Source organism: Eschrichtius robustus, chromosome 9 (assembly GCF_028021215.1).
Source record: "Eschrichtius robustus isolate mEscRob2 chromosome 9, mEscRob2.pri, whole genome shotgun sequence".
Lineage (NCBI taxonomy): Eukaryota > Metazoa > Chordata > Mammalia > Artiodactyla > Eschrichtiidae > Eschrichtius > Eschrichtius robustus.
The window spans coordinates 16,571,553-16,589,396 of record NC_090832.1 but is presented as its reverse complement, the minus strand read 5'-3'; the positions used below and the strand labels follow the sequence as shown (position 1 = coordinate 16,589,396).

The 17,844-nt window shown below is 35.3% G+C and overlaps 1 protein-coding gene across 4 annotated transcripts in view; it reads left to right on the top strand.

Moving 5' to 3' along the window:
* TAB2 (TGF-beta activated kinase 1 (MAP3K7) binding protein 2) overlaps nt 1–15,552 on the top strand; it is an 84,474-nt gene extending 68,922 nt beyond the window's left edge. For all 4 annotated transcript variants that reach the window (XM_068550982.1, XM_068550981.1, XM_068550984.1 and 1 more), the window contains 4 exons: nt 3,488–3,648; nt 3,864–3,957; nt 5,215–5,295; nt 13,588–15,552. In XM_068550982.1, coding sequence (XP_068407083.1) covers nt 3,488–3,648; nt 3,864–3,957; nt 5,215–5,295; nt 13,588–13,730 — 479 coding nt within the window. In that variant the 3' untranslated portion in view covers nt 13,731–15,552. The remainder of the gene's footprint in view (nt 1–3,487; nt 3,649–3,863; nt 3,958–5,214; nt 5,296–13,587) is intronic.
* Nucleotides 15,553–17,844: the final 2,292 nt, after the last annotated feature.

Sequence of the window (17,844 nt, the reverse complement as noted above, 5' to 3'; positions counted from 1 at the left end):
TTGAACTAGTACAAAAAGCAGTTTCAGCTCCATTACTATTTAAATAATTTAGGATTCCAGAATAGGGAAAATTAATGTGGTTTGGCTGAATAATTAAAATATTATTAACAATGCAAATATTACAAATGAAGGTGCAGCATAGTCTTTACCTGTGCCTTATTATGGTTTAACTACTTGTATATAATTGGATATTATTTTAATTTTATCAAGGTATACATACTTGTGTGTGTATATATATACACACACACACATATATCCTATGTATAACTACTCTATATAGACTACAGTAATGTACCTAGGTATAGGTCTTCTTTTTTTTTTTAATCGTCCATTTTTCTACATTCATTGGACCCCTTCAGTTTGAAGGCTAGCGTCCCCCTTCAGACCAGGAAATCTCCTGATTTCCAGTTTCTTATTGCCTCTTTCCAGAACTTATTTTAATCAGCTATTTAACGTCCTGGACCAATTTTCTATTTATTTCTCATTGTCATAGTCTCAGTATATCCCACCTCCTTGTCCTTCTGTTTTGTAGTTGAGATTTCCTTAAATTTTCTTTCAGTCCATGTATGAAATGTTCATTTCAGCAGTAATGTTTTTAATTTCTAAGAGCTAGTTCTCCCAATTCCTTTTTCATAGCAGATTGCTGTTTTATGGATGCTCTTGTCTGAACTCTCTTAATGATGTTCATTTGAAGTTGAGTTCTCTCATCTCCCTACTCAGTTATATTCACTTAGTCTGGGTTTAGTCTTTCTCTTTGTTTATCTAGGTCTTTCACATGTCAGATGTTCCTCAAACGTGTGGTGATCCTTGGCTGTTGCTTCATATTTAAGAATGAAGGACTATGAGGGCTAAAAGCCCTGTGTAAGAAAGTGAGACTTGTCACTTGGCAGACTTTGCTTTGTGAGGAATAAGTGAAGAGCCTTCTGCTGCAAGAGAACACTCCACTATCACCACCTAGCATTCTTTGTGTATGGGAACCAGCTTGAGAAATGTGTGTTTGAAGGAACCTTAAGAATAAGCATACAGCTACCTGCCCTTCCACAGGATGAGGCGAGATCAGCTGTTCCGTAAAGAGACATCCAATTAACCCCCTTTTCTGGCCCACTCCTCACTTCTGCCTTCTGTTGTTACCTTCATTCTCCAAAGTCTGGAGCCTCTTTAGGTTTCTGCAGGCAGGTTAGCTGCCTGTTTGCAGTATAGTACTTGTGTATGAGACTGTAGCTTTCTCCTTCATAAATCTATGCCACTTCATCTACTTTCATTCTCCAGAAACTTGTTGAAATCTCTCGTCCATTTCTTGCCTTCTTCCTATTTTTTATCATTGTTGGATTCTATCAGTTTTATTCCTCTGTCATTTTCATGGGGTTTCAGGAGGCAGAAGATTATGTAAATACAATGCTCAATCATCTTTAAATGGAAGTCCTCTCTAATATAATTGATTCTTCATATTTAATTGTTGTAACTCCTTACTTTGAGGTTCTCTCCCTGCCCTCGTGGTATGAATTTTGACCACTCAGAGTGTGATATAGGTTGGGTTTCAATTTCTTAGAAAATCTGTTCTTATCCCCTCTCCATATATAATATTAAATAATATAACAAATGTATATCTTATTTTCTAATTCAGCACAAATATAAATTATCACATATCATTAGAACCACTAAGTAAATGTGTTTTAGAAGAGTAGCCCCCGCTCGCCGCAACTAGAGAAAGCCTGTGCGCAGCAACGAAGACCCAGCGCAGCCAAAAATTAAATAAATAAATAAATAAATGTATTTTTTTTAAGTTTTTTTTTTTTTTTTTTTTACATATTTAGGAAAAAACTTTTAGGGAGAAAATCTCCATTAATTTTAAGAAATACTGCTTTTAAGTAATCATTAATTTGAACAAATGTCTAATGTGGTCAGGGTTTAGAAATAAAGAAGAGTGCATTATGTACTCCTAGTTCTCCTTTGCCTTGCCCTTCATTCCCACTTCATGCCTCCATCTTTCTCCTCTTATTATCCCACTCAAAAATTAACAGCCCACTCCTCATCTTCTTTTAAGAGAATAAAATAAACCCTAATGCAGAATTCTTATATTTTGGAAATAGAGGGGTAAAAGTCTGCAATTCAAATAAAATAAACCAAATTAATAAAAGCCTGACAAAACAAGCTTGGGGTAGGTATGGATGTACAAAGACACAGTGAGTTTTCTACCAGGAACATGTGTACCTCCAAAAACACTGCCCTGTGTTATTAGAATATATATTAAAATGGGAGAGAGGGTACCAAGAATCAGTCATGGTTTTTAAAACTTGAAACATAATGCCCTAATAGTCTTTTCTTCCAATAAGTAAGAAAGGAGAATTACAGAGGAAATACCTGTGGATTATATTAGTGTCAGATTTTTGTTGGGAAAAATTATCTATTGTTTAAAGGTAATTTTTAAGTACTTGAGCCTAACTAGCCTCCCGCACCTCACACCCTAATTCTGATTCTAGAATACACTACCGGATTGAACGGCCTGAATGTATATAGCCTTTTCCTTATTTTTTAGATTCATGGAAATTTGAATTTGATTGATGATGACTGTTTAGCATTAATCTAATCTGATTAATCAACTTGACTTTTTCATTTTATTACTATTTTTCATTTTTAGAGGTTATTTATTGTATTTTCCCAAATCTGCCTGTTTTCTCATGGTAGAATCATCCCAAGCTGCCTTTTAATAGAAGTCTATTCAGGTATCTTCACTACCAGTCCAGTGTCCTAAGAAGTGAAGCTCACATTGTCCAGAGATGGCAAGAACATACACCAATTTGTATGGTTTAATAAGGTTTCCCAAGCAATTCATCATTCATGCGACAAGATTGATTGCTTATTTTCTTTCCTTAGGAAAGCTTAGGAAAATATTTTCACAAAATGTAATTGCAGTGTAAGAAAATGTGTTTGATTTATCTGAATGGTATGGTTTTTAATTTGCAGTTTGAGGAATTTAATGTTAACATTCGTGCGAATTGAAATCAGTTTTATTTGTTGTATACATCAAAATGGATTTAACCTAACTCATGTTCCCTTCTAAAATATCTATAACATGTCTATATTAGGATACCTTATGTATAGTCCAAACATGTCAGACTTTTTGGAGTAGAGGGGCTTATCCTTTCAAGGGGTCAAATTTTAACTAAATAGTAAGTAGGTTAATTGACTCTACTAGACCTTTTGAGCGGTTATAGGCAAAAATGCTGTCATTGGCCATATTAAAACCTCCCCCCCCCAAAAAAATGAGTGACATTTGTATGCTTAAATAATTAAAATAATTTTCAAGTAAAAAATTTTGAAATTTTAAATGTTTAACTCACAATATTTTGTGTTATTGTTATCTTTGGGATTCTTGGCAGCCTCTTGTTTGTCACAGAAGTAGTCATTTGTTTTGTTTTCCCAAGGCTGTTTAAACGTTAATTGACTAAACTGGGTGGGTCCTCATATTTACTAATATGTATTGCAGCTCTTTTGGTACATCAGAAGGCCAGAATGGAACGACTTCAAAGAGAACTTGAGATTCAAAAGAAAAAGCTGGATAAACTAAAATCTGAGGTCAATGAAATGGAAAATAATCTAACTCGAAGGCGTCTGAAAAGATCAAATTCCATATCCCAAATACCTTCAGTAAGTCTTTCTTTCTCTAACTGTTGTGACTGCTATGCTTGAACATGAGAATAGGCAATCTGTCCCAAGTATAAAAGCTTGATCTTGTTTTCTAGAAATGCTCTTAATTCATACTTCTTTCTCTGTCCTTACCTCCCCCTGCAAAACTTCACTCTTTCTTAGCTAATAACACAAGAGTTCAATGTAGATCCTTCTCACATGGAATTATTTTTCAGCTCGAAGAAATGCAGCAGTTGAGAAGTTGTAATAGACAACTCCAGATTGACATTGACTGCTTAACCAAAGAAATTGATCTTTTTCAAGCCCGAGGTAAAGTTCAATGCATACTCAGCTGAAATTCATTTTTACCAACTCTTTTCCCACGGCTAAAAACAGACTTATCAATTGTAATCTTACTGTTTCCGATTTGACTTTGGAGCCATATAGTGCTACTTGGATTTTTGTTTTTGCTCACTGTCCACTCCCCCCCAAAGTTATGTATTTGGTTGCGGAGTAATTTGATACATTGTATAGCCTTCAAATCCCCTTTAGTCATGTGTTAAGGGAAGACAGTGATTAGTGTGTCTGGCTGTATTGTCAAAAGTATTGCTGTTATGTATTAGTATAATCTGTTACAATATTTATTAAGATTAAAATGTACGAACCTCATATACCTTTTTCCTTTTTCCCTTTCAAGAATTATGCTTTTAAGAACATAATTTAAAAGGCACCGCCACCCTAATGGTACTTAATTGCCAAAATAGAGAAGAAAATAAAAATACGGCTTATATATTTTTAGGACAATGATAGTTTATTATACTTGAGCTATTATTGACAAGCAATAACTGCTTATTGTAGAACAAAAAAATGTTTACAATTCAGTTCCATAGACAACTAAAAGGAATATTTATAACTTAAACCTAATTCTAAAGTTTAGAAATAATAGAAATGTATAAAACGGAAAAGACAGGAAAGGGAAGAAGCCAAAAAATAAGCCCTTAATCATACTTCTTAGTATGTGCCAAAATCCATTAAACTGAAAGATGATTTGTTTTATTTTAGTAAGTAAGCTGTTTATCTTGAAACATTCATTGAAAATGCCATAATTTAACTTTGGAGAGAAAAAGGAAGTTAGTGCCAGTCTAGAAACTATAATTCTTGAACTTGTTCCTTTTGTTTAAAATCTGAAGCATTGTATTACATTAGTACAAGGTTTTTATACTTACTTGAAGCCAAGCTATTTAGTTGCTTAAGACCATGTTAAAATTGTATTTTAAATTGTTAAATTTTAAGTTATCTTGTCACATAGAACAGGGGTCTAGTTCTAATTCTGTTACTGTCTGTCTTACTGGCATTAATTTGCCTTCTTCCCCAATTTACCACTTAGACCTCTATTATGGGTACTATATTATACCTATCTCAGCTGTTTTTGAAATCCTGACATGTAATTTGACATTAGAGGTGCAAAAAGTATTTCTTCTATTTATACTGTGATATTTTTTAGAAAGAAAATTTTGGTTTTTTAAACAATTTTTTTAATATTTTTGAGCTATAAGCATTGATATACTTACTTTTTATGTATTTCAGGACCACATTTTAATCCCAGCGCTATTCATAACTTTTATGACAATATTGGATTTGTAGGTCCTGTGCCACCAAAACCCAAAGGTTAGTGTGTCCAGTAAGTGTGAGAACTGTTGCATTTTGAAAAGCAAGGTTTTGGAAAAACCTTCCACTCTAGAAGTGCTTCAAACTTTGGCATTCGTGGATGGATTCATTCGGAAAATATTTATTTTCACTTACATGCTGGGAATTGGGGAGGATGCAAAAATGTAATGTACTTAGCTCTTGAAAAGTAATATGCATGTCCTTAGGATTCATTATATACTCCCAAAATAGCAAATCTTGGCCAAAAAAAAAAAAAAATCACCAGGTGCAGAAACTTGCATTCTTTGAAATTTTAGACAAACGTTAAGGAAGACACCTTAGGAAAGTTTATTTTTCATGAGTATTCTGTCCTATTTAGTTTACGCATAGTTCTCTGTAATCAAAATACTCGGAATTTCAGACGAATGGTTTTTTAAAATAATTACCTACTATCATTTTTACATCACTGATATTCACAGACTATATAGACACCAAACTAAGAAATGTCGGAACGGTTGTGTGGGTTTTTTTACTCCAGGCATTAAAAAACATACAGAAATGGGAATAAGAAAGAACCAAGTATGTTACTAGTTTTTTAATTTGTTACAAGAATTTTCGTAGTCTCATTCAGTATCCTGTGCTGTCCATTCGTTTTTGTTCAAGTATAATTTAATTAGGCCTAGCTTTATCTTCATATTTTTTAATTTAAATGTTTTTAAACATCGTTAGCTGGAACATAATGAACTCTTACTACAAAGGAGCAAAAGTGAGATTAGAGTATTTGGCATAGTACATGGGGAAGCCAGTGTTCAGACATTGGATGCTATTTGGATGTTAATTGAATAAAGGAATAAAGAAAACAGTGGTATAGCCTAGCTTCTTAAAATAAGCAAAGTGGGTATTTTAGACTCTAAATGAGTGCCTTAATACAATCTTTTTACTCTCTTTCAAAAACTAAAATTTTCATATAAAAAGATCCTGTTTTGTTTCGACATAATCCAGTATTTATGTGTTGAGGTTAGGAGGGAGGTGGAATATAGATGAAATAAGGTTCATCTTGAGAGTTGTAGAAGCAGGATAAGTGCATGAGGGTTTATTTCACTGTTCTCCCGTGATAAAAAGTAAGAAAAGAAAAAGAGAAACTCCAGTACTTAAAAACCTTTGCACAAAAGATAGAAGCTTGTGTACTGGCTACTTTTGGAGAAATAAAGAATCAGTCATTTTTGCCTTAAAGCTAAAATAGGGAGGTACTAGTTTCACTTATAGAGGTTTACTTAGTTCTTGAAATCAGTTCTGCTTCGTAATGCAGGGGGTTTTTTTGTTTGTTTTTTTAACAGCTTTATTGGAGTATAATTGCTTTACAATGGTGTGTTAGTTTCTGCTGTATAACAAAGTGAATCAACTATACATATACATACATCCCCATATCTCCTCCCTCTTGCATCTCCCTCCCACCCTCCCTATCCCACCCCTCTAGGTGGTCACACAGCACCGAGCTGCTGCTCTCCCTGTGCTATGCAGCTGCTTCCCACTAGCTATCTGTTTTACATTTGATAGTGTATGTATGTCCATATATACACTACCACTCTCTCACTTCGTCCCAGCTTACCCTTCCCCCTCCCCATGTCCTCAAGTCCATTCTCTACGTCTGCTCGTCTTTATTTCTGTCCTGCCCCTAGGTTCTTCATAACCATTTTTCTTTTTTTTTTAGATTCCATATATATGTGTTAGCATACGGTATTTGTTTTTCTCTTTCTGACTTAACTTCATTCTGTATGACAGTCTCTAGGTCCATCTACCTCACTACAAATAACTCAATTTCGTTTCTTTTTATGGCTGAGTAATATTCCATTGTATATATGTGCCACATCTTCTTTATCCATTCATCTGTCGATGAACACTTAGGTTGCTTCCATGTCCTGGCTATTGTAAATAGAGCTGCAGTGAACATTGTGGTACATGACTCTTTTTGAATTACGGTTTTCTCAGGGTATATGCCCAGTAGTGGGATTGCTGGGTTGGGTTGTATGGTAGTTCTATTTTTAGTTTTTTGAGGAACCTCCATACTGTTCTCCATAGTGGCTGTATCAATTTACATTCCCACCAACAGTGCAAGAGGGTTTCCCTTTCTCCACACCCTCTCCAGCATTTATTGTTTGTAGATTTTTTGGTGATGGTCTTTCTGACTGGTGTGAGGGGATACCTCTTTGTAGTTTTGATTTGCATTTCTCTAATGATTAGTGATGTTGAGCATCCTTTCATGTCTTTGTTGGCAATCTGTATATCTTCTTTGGAGAAATGTCTATTTAGGTCTTCTGCCCATTTTTGTCTTGTTTATGTTTTCCTTTGCTGTGCAAAAGCTTTTAAGTTTCAGTAGGTCCCATTTGTTTATTTTTGTTTTTATTTCCATTTCTCTAGGAGGTGGGTCAAAACGGATCTTGCTGTGATTTATGTCATGGAGCGTTCTGCCTGTGTTTCCCTCTAAGGGTTTTATAGTGTCTGGCCTTATATGGCCTTATATTTAGGTCTTTAATTCATTTTGAGTTTATTTTTGTGTATGGTGTTAGGGCGTGTTCTGATTTCATTCTTTTACATGCAGCTGTCCAGTTTTCCCAGCACCACTTATTGAAGAGGCTGTCTTTTCTCCATTGTATATCCTTGCCTCCTTTATCAAAGATAAGGTGACCATAGGTGCGTGGGTTTATCTCTGGGCTTTCTTTCCTGTTCCATTGATCTATATTTCTGCTTTTGTGCCAGTACCGTACTCTCTTGTTTACTGTCACTTTGTAGTATAGTCTGAAGTCAGGGAGCCTGATTCCTCCAGCTCCATTTTCCTTTCTCAAGATTGCTTTGGCTGTTCGGGGTTTTTTTTGTTTCCATACAAATTGTGAAATTTTTTGTTCTAGTTCTGTGAAAAATGCCATATGTAGTTTGATAGGGATTGCATTGAATCTGGAAATTGCTTTGGGTAGTAGAGTCATTTTCACAATGTTGATTCTTCCAGTCCAAGAACATGGTGTATCTCTCCATCTGTTTGTATCATCTTTAGTTTCTTTCTTCAGTGTCTTAGATTTCTGCATTCAGGTCTTTTGTCTCCTTAGGTAGGTTTATTCCTAGGTATTTTATTCTTTTTGTTGCAATGCTAAATGGGAGTGTTTCCTTAATTTCTCTTTCAGATTTTTCATCATTAGTATACAGAAATGCAAGAGATTTCTGTGCATTAATTGTGTATCCTGCTACTTTACCAAATTCATTGATTAGCTCTAGTAGTTTTCTGGTAGCATCTTTAGGATTCTCTATGTATAGTATCATGTCATCTGCAAACAATGACAATTTTACTTCTTCTTTTCCGATTTGGATTCCTTTATTTCTTTTTCTTCTCTGATTGCTGTGGCTAAAACTTCCAAAACTATGTTGAATAATAGTGGTGAGAGTGGGCAACCTTGTCTTGTTCCTGATCTTAGTGGAAATGGTTTCAGTTTTTCACCATTGAGAACGATGTTGGCTGTGGGTTTGTCATATATGGCCTTTATTATGTTGAGGTAAGTTCCCTCTCTGCCTACTTTCTGGAGGGTTTTTGTCATAAATGGGTGTTGAATTTTGTCGAAAGCATTTTCTGCATCTATTGAGATGATCATATGGTTTTTCTCCTTCAGTTTGTTAATATGGTTTATCACATTGATTGATTTGTGTATATTGAAGAATCCTTGCATTCCTGGGATAAACCCTGCTTGATCATGGTGTATGATCCTTTTAATGTGCTCTTGGATTCTGTTTGCCAGTATTTTGTTGAGGATTTTTGCATCTATTTTCATCAGTTATATTGGCCTGTAGTTTTCTTTTTTTTTGTGGCATCTTTGTCTGGTTTTAGTAGCAGGGTGATGGTGGCCTCATAGAATGAGTTTGGGAGTGTTCCTCCCTCTGCTCTATTTTGGAAGAGTTTGAGAAGGATAGGTGTTAGCTCTTCTCTAAATGTTTGATTTGAATTCGCCTGTGAAGCCATCTGGTCCTGGGCTTTTGTTGGAAGATTTTTAACCACAGTCTCAATTTCAGTGCCTGTGATTGGTCTGTTTATATTTTCTGTTTCTTCCTGGTTCAGTCTTGGAAGGTTGCGCTTTTCTAAGAATTTGTCCATTTCTTCCAGGTTGTCCATTTTATTGGCATAGAGTTGCTTGTAGTAATCTCTCGTGATCCTTTGTGTTTCTGCAGTGTCAGTTGTTACTTCTCCTTTTTCATTTCTAATTCTATTGATTTGAGTCTTCTCCCTTTTTTTCTTGATGAGTCTGGCTAATGGTTTATCAATTTTGTTTATCTTCTCAAAGAACCAGCTTTTAGTTTTATTGATCTTTGCTATCGTTTCATTCATTTTTCATTTACTTCTGATCTGATCTTTATGATTTCTTTCCTTCTGCTAACTTTGGGGGTTTTTTGTTCTTTCTCTAATTGCTTTAGGTGTAAGGTTAGGTTGTTTATTTGAGATGTTTCTTGTTTCTTGAGGTAGCACTGTATTTCGATAAACTTCCCTCTTAGAACTGCTTTTGCTGCATCCCATAGGTTTTGGGTCGTCATGTCTTCATTGTCATTTGTTCCTAGGTATTTTTTGATTTCTTTGATTTCTTTGATTTCTTCAGTGATCTCTTGGTTATTTAGTAGTGTATTGTTTAGCTTCCATGTGTTTGTATTTTTTACAGATTTTTTCCTGTAATTGATATCTAGTCTCATAGTGTTGTGGTCGGAAAAGATACTTGATACTATTTCAATTTTCTTAAATTCACCAAGGCTTGATTTGTGACCCAAGATATGATCTATCCTGGAGAATGTTCCATGAGCACTTGAGAAGAAAGTGTAATCTGCTGTTTTTGGATGGAATGTCCTATAAATATCAATTAAGTCCATCTTGTTTAATGTATCATTTAAAGCTTGTGTTTCCTTATTTATTTTCATTTTGGATGATCTGTCCATTGGTGAAAGTGAGGTGTTAAAGTCCCCGACTATGATTGTGTTACTGTCGATTTCCCCTTTTGTGGCTGTTAGCATTTGCCTTATGTTAAGGTGCTCCTATGTTGGGTGCATGAATATTTACAATTGTTATATCGTCTTCTTGGACTGATCCCTTGATCATTATGTAGTGTCCTTCTTTGTCTTTTGTAATAGTCTTTATTTTAAAGTCTATTTTGTCTGATATGAGAATTGCTGCTCCAGCTTTCTTTTGATTTCCATTTGCATGGAATATCTTTTTCCACCCCCTCACTTTCAGTCTGTATATGTCCTTAGGTCTGAAGTGGGTCTCTTGTAGACAGCATATATACCGGTCTTGTTTTTGTATCCATTCAGCCAGTCTATGTCTTTTGGTTGGAGCATTTAATCCATTTACATTTAAGGTAGTTATCAATATGTATGTTCCTATTACCATTTTCTTAATTCTTCTGGGTTTGTTATTTTAAGTCTTTTCCTTCTCTTGTGTTTCCTGCCTAGAGAAGTTCCTTTAGCATTTGTCGTAGAGCTGGTTTGGTGGTGCTGAATTCTCTTAGCTTTTGCTTATCTCTAAAGGTTTTAATTTCTCCGTCGAATCTGGATGAGATCCTTGCTGGGTAGAGTAATCTTGGTTGTAGGTTTTCCCCTTTCATCAGTTTAAATATGTCCTGCCACTCCCTTCTGGCTTGCAGAGTTTCTGCTGAAAGATCAGCTGCTAACCTTATGGGGATTCCCTTGTATGTTAACTGTTACTTTGCCCTGCTGCTTTTAATATTTTTTCTTTGTTTTTAATTTTTGACAGTTTGATTAATATGTGTCTTGGCGTGTTTTTCCTTGCTTTCGCCGTTTGATATTACGTGGGGCTGGGAGGCCTCTGGTGGTCCAGTGTCCTGAACTCGGCTCTCCCACCTCAGAGGCTCAGGCCTGACACCCGGCCAGAGCACCAAGACCCTGTCAGCACCCGGTCTCTCTTTGGAAGACAGGGCTGGGCCTTGAGAGAGACAGAAGACGTGGAAGTGTGTGGGTGGTCTCTGCAGTCAAAAGTCTTGAGTTCCAGTGCGGACTTTCCTGCTAGCCTCTGTTTCTTTATCTGCTAGTGTTGGAGGGTCTCCTGCAGAGTCGGGGGTGGCTGTGGCTCACCGTTGGGACAAGGACACTGGCAGCAGAAGTTCTGGGAAGTACTCCTTGACGTGAGCCCTCCCAGAGTCTGCCATTAGCCCCACCAAAGAGCCCCATCCCATGACTCTTTTTGAATTATGGTTTTCTCAGGGTATATGCCCAGTAGTGGGATTGCTGGGTCGTATGGTAGTTCTATTTTTAGTTTTTTAAGGAACCTCCATACTGTTCTCCATAGTGGCTGTATCAATTTACATTCCCACCAACAGACAATGCACGGTTTTTTAACAGCTAAAATGAAGTGTGGCAATCACAAGTCATCCTGTGCAACCTAACTTCCTCTTTTTTCAATTCTGGTGGTTACTTAGTTTCCAAATAACACTCATAAATAAGAGTCATAATTCTAAGTACCAAAAGAGATTGTGCAGATGTAAGAAAACCATTGGAGATTTTTCCATTTTAAAAAAATTTAGGTCCTCTATTGATACCTTAGATATTACTTAAATAATGAAGAAGATTCTGGCACTTAATAATATATTGAAGTGTTAATATAGATTGAATAGCCTTCCTAAAAAACCTTTGTAGTTAAACAAAAAGGAAAGACAAGGTTTTACTGAAAATGTGCCAGGTAGGAATGTTTTCTAACCTCGGTGAGACCAAAATTCTAGTAAGTAGACTGGATTATCCCCAGATTAAAACAATTATGCTATAAAATGTTTCCCAAGTATGGAGTGTGAAATAATTGTAGATGGTAAAAAGTCAAACTTTTTTTAACTGTATTTATTTTAATGTGTTTTAGGGGGTACTAATTAGTACTGTCAGACCCTTGATTTTTCAAATATTTTTACTTAGGTAAACCTTAAATAGATATTTGTTTTAAAGTTATTCAATTTAAAGAAAATTACTGTATAGATAGTACTTCCATGCTGCTCATGCATGTGCCAGAAATTGTGGTGATGCCCAAAAACTTGTGACCAGTGCTTAAAGTGGGAATTTTGCAATAAAGTGTTTAACGCCAGACAGTGAAGTGCTGCTAAAGGGGTACAAAGTACCAAACATTACTTAATTATTTTAAATTTGTTATAGAAACTTGATATTTTCATCTACTATATACAATAGTTTGTCTTTTAAAATAGCAGAAAAGTTATCATTTAGTTACCAACTCCGTGGAGCAGGTAGAATTTTCAATTTAATATACATTGTTTTAACATAGTTTGGAAACTACAAATTATGAGCCTTGACTGGAGAGATCCAACAATGCATGCTCCTTTTACTTGAAACGTCCCCACAATATTTTGTAGGGATGCTATTCTAAAATTATAATGGTACCTCCCTCCCCCAAAAAAGTAGTTTCATAAACGTAATTTCATCTTAGACACAACCATGGAGGAATATAATTATTCCTTATATTTAAGATACCTCTGTACATTCAAACATTCTAGAACATTGGTCTCATAAAGCTGCGGTGACTTTATTTTATAAGTAAGAAAGATTAGATGTAGAGGATACATGATTTATTATCTAAGATCACAGAGCAAAGAAACTAGGAGTTAGTAGCAGAGCCAGGAGTAGAACTCCATTATCACAACTCTTAATCTAATAGTCTTTCTAGTGTTCCATAATAAATATGATTTTAAAATAAAGTGAGAAATAAAGTCTGGTAAAATTTTCTACTGATTTACTCCTCCGAGGTCTATTGTCGATATTTAGTTAAATAAATAAGATTTTAGAAATTAGTTCATCTTTATATTTTATTTGTGTTGTTCAGATAGAGAACATTTAACAAAAACTTCCATTCCTGGTAGAAAACAAAAATATAAATACTACTTCAGTGAGAAATGAAACTCAAACTTTAATCAGACATAAATGCACTAGCAGTATTGCATTGTAGTTGGACACCTTTTCACCATCTTAGGTGACATTATGGTAATCTTGGCTATTAGTTACCATATGAATTGATTTCCCTTTTCTCCTGCTATAAATTGGGGGAAGTGATGCTCTTTTCCCCTTTGAGGAGATATTGAGGTGGTTATGTCATTTACATGTTGCTCTTCCCCAGCAGAGAAGTGCCAGCCTGATAGAGACAGGTTGTGAGGATCAAGCATGTGTGTCAGTTTCAGCTAGATGCTTCACTTGTTTAACAAGCTGTTTCATGCTGTGCAGTACAAATACTGTTTAAAGTTGCCAGTAATTTATGACTTTGTGATTTTTGCTTACTTACAGATCAAAGGTCCACCATCAAAACACCAAAGACTCAAGACACAGAAGATGATGAGGGGGCTCAGTGGAATTGTACTGCCTGTACTTTTTTGAACCATCCAGCCTTAATCCGTTGTGAACAGTGTGAGATGCCAAGGCATTTCTGAGCCAAGAGGCCCTATATCTTCCCTAAAACCACATCTGAAGTTCAAGAAACTAGTCTGTCATCAGGGGAAAAGTTTCACTGCTACATAGGATTTTGTCAAATTGAAGGTGTGACAAGATGGTGTTGTGCTAATGTTAAATGTCAACCCACAGAGCTAATAATACCTCAGTCTAATATCATGGGCAGTTGAAATTCATCACGTGAAGGTAATCTGCTGAAAGACTTGGTTGCCCACTGCCTAACCATGTACAGTGTTACCAGTAGCCCATTAAGGATAATTCTCAATATATTAATACCTAGGTGTTCCCAGTACCTTTTCCCCTCATGTCACTACTGAATTTTGACAGGAGGAAGGAATAGAACAATGGCTTTTTTTTTTTTTTTTTAAAGCTTTCGGTGAAACACTACAAACATGAAGAAAAGGAACAAGGTTTAACTATTTAAAAACTGTTTGCTGCCATATAGTGCCAATGGATAGGGGAAGAACTTCACAAATCTGTGGTACTCTTGGCCTTGTCTTTGTCTTCCCTGAAAACGTCTCCACTCTGTGAAGCCAGCATCTAGGGTCTAAAGATGAAAAGAAAAGCAGCACGCATCGTCTGTACAAACATGGAGTGAAATATCCCAAAGCTTTTCCTACTGTACAGATCTCTCGAGTCTGCTTTAAGTGATTTCTTTTCTTCCTTATTATTTTCTTGTATTTCTATATGTATAGTGTAATAGTCTTTTGTTAACTAATTTTCTTTTTTCCTTTTAGTGATTAAGCACGATCATGTCCCTTTTTAAGCCTTACCTGAGAGAAGCAATGCCTTAAAATAAAAAAAGCATTAATGAAATGAAACTATGCACAAAATAACTTTCCTCTACTTATTCTGTACTTTGCCCTCATGAGTGCCGATGTTCTGTGAAGACATACAGATGCTGCACAGTGAATTGCAGAAAATATTACAAGACTTACGTCTATAGGTCACACTATATACTGACTTTAGCAGTGGGTAACACAACACAGTGTTTTATCTTCCACAGGGAAGCTTAAAACAAAAGATATTTTTAACCCACTGACAGCAACAAGGTTAAGCTTGCTTTATCTGCCTCGTGTCCCACAGAACTCTCACAAGAGATTACTATTGGGAAAGTACAGTTTCAAAACCAGCAACAGCAGCAGTACCTACAGCCCTTTTTTCGGAGAGAAGTTTAAATGCTTTACTGTTGGGGCAGTCCGTTTCTAAACCTGACTTGGTGGCAGTATCATGTATATTTATAAAACAAGGCTAGTCATATTTAGGACAACTGAAGAAGAGCTGGAAAAAAGAAAAACAAGCAAACTTGAACACTGAAGCAACCTCAAGCATCTCTTTATTTTGATGATATATTTTTATAAGGAAAATAAATATTCAGATGATCAGGAATGTATATAACTAAATGAAATCAAGAAAAAGAAATAACAGTGTGCATTTTAAAAAACAATTATGGAATTATATATCAGTGCTTAGAATGGGGCTAAGGGAAGTGCTGAAATGTAGCAAAAGATAGGAGGTAATGTAGACTGTCACCCACTGTAAATGTTTGCAAATGAATATTTTTAAATAAACAGGATTATTACAGGTGATTCTATATGAATGTCAAAGCCTTAACTTCCAGGCTTTGCATCTTGTATATGGGAAGAACTATGACAATCCTAGTTAATTAGACGATAAACTCAAAGCCCTTACCTTTGATGCATTTTGTTTTAAAAATAGGCCTTGTTTTTCAGCTTCATCTGCAGTTCTATGTGAAGATTGATAAATCAGTTTTTACTTGTTTTATTAATAAAACGTAATTTGGATATCTTGAGTTGATGGTTTTGTGATTTAGCTGGGTAAAAACTATCTTTGTAACAGATAAGTTATTTATAAAAATTAAAAAACTTATATTCTAATGTGGATTTTGTGACTTGTTTTTAAAGTTTGTGGGACAGGAGATAATTTATGCCCCAGCAGAACATTTGATAGTTAATATAAACCAGAGAAAACTCATTCTCTGGAGTCTTCTCATGACATCATGGCATTCCACTGCATTTCTTGGATTATTTGTATCAATTTCCCCAGGCTTCTTTTTAACTAATGAACGAAAGCAATCATGTTTAAGCTAAGGCAGAAAAATGAATATTGCTTTTTTCAGAGTTTATTATAGCTTTTTCTTTTATTTCTTTTGGGGTTTTTAAACTTTACCCCGTTGTTGAAAATGTGATTTCTTGGGCCATTTAGCCTGAGTAGCCATTTAGTTAATATTTGCTCTCTCGTATTATGTGGAAGTGCTGAGGATGGTGGTGCTTCTCTTGAAGAGAACCTTTACATTGAGTTTTCAAAAAATTATGACTCAGTTTTTCTGAGCTTGAAAAGAGCAGAGTAGCCCTTGCTGATCTTGTTGTGACATAACTTACAGAAAGCTCTGCCTTGCCTTGACTGGTCTTTGAAACCTAGTAGGACATAAATATTCTTTGCCAGGGAATATGAGGTCTGGATATGTTGGTGGTCTGGAGACTACCTTCAGGAAATATTGCACTAAAATAGAATTACAGGTACTAAGAGCCTCGGATGGAAAGATGGACTTCGTTTCTCATTGCTGATCATCCTTGGGTGCTGACATTCTTTATATTGAAAAGGGAGGTGGGCAGTTAGCGGTTCATGTAAACTGGACTTCTCAGGAAAACTTTTATTTTTAACAAAATGTTGGCCAATATCTACTATATAACTAGTATGTTATACAAAGATGCACGTTGTATTGAGAATTTTTGTGGAAAAAATATAAAAATTTATTTTTCTTTTACAATTTCCATTTTTTTAAATGACAAGCAGAGCCAAACTACAGTGTAATATTAATTGACTTTATATTGGAGAATTGAAATTGTACATAAACTCATATCTATGATAGCTCAAAACTATATTAGCTATTAACTTTTAACTTATATTTTAATCAAAGTGTGTATAAATAGCAAGGTTAACTGACATTTCATCAGTTTCCTCTATCCCGGTTTAATGTTGATGGGAAATTATAGTGAACAATGATAAGTTTAAGTAAATGGTATGAGATATAATCGTCAGTCTGTGAGTAATTGAAGTTGACTGTGTTGCCTTAGAAAATAATATTAAATGGCACCAAAGGCCAGTCCAGATTTGATATCTGCGTGCCAGGTATTAGCATAGTTTCCTATATAATATTACAAATACTTATATTTCTCCGTGACAAGTGAACGTATTTTTTTTTTTTGGTTCTAGTTTTTAGAAACTATAATTGTATCCATTATACTTGAAGATGAAATGACTCAGGGCTGCATTTTAATTTTTATTGTTTCCATCTGAAAATACAATTAGGCAACTGAGAGAAAAGACTTCCTCTAAAGAAAGTACAATTTTGTAGCTTTATATTTGTTAAATTGGATTTCCCCCCCCTCAATATGTAGTAGGCTGTTTGGTGTTTTTTGTTGTTGTTCTTGTTTTTTTAAGGGAGTGTAGTTAGTCATTAAAAGTGCTAGGTAATGCATTGTCTTTGCAACTATAAATTTCTTCCTGTATTGCAAGTTCAAAAATAGAATTGCCATGTTACAGTACAATAGTTCATTAATTCACCTAGTTATTTAAGAAGGTTATGAAAGCAGTTGCATTTTTAATACTGTGCCACCTTATTCCCCAGATAGACCCCTCAAACCTTAAGAGTCAGGACAGTTGGGATCCAATTCGGGCATCTCCCTAGATTTACTCTGTAACCCTGGGATAGTCCCTTGCTTTTCTTTCCTTGCCTTGTTAAAGGAAGATAATTATATTAATGTTAAACCCTGCTCACAGAGGTGTTGAGGGGCTTAATGTGAAACTATCTGAGCCAACCTCTTTTCTCTCTAGGAACCGGATTATCCTAAAACAGTGGGTTATGTTTCTGTATGAATGGGTTTTGAGGCATTTTTCTCAACAGTATTAATGAACAGAATGGTAAGTTTACTATTTATTTCTCTGAATTGGTATAGGGACATCTCAGTCGATCAGAATTTGGTATTTCAGTCACTGTAATTCTTTCCCTCTTTTAAAGTCAAAAGGTTGATTGCTTTGCAAAGGTTACAAAGCTGACCTGAAGATCAAGCG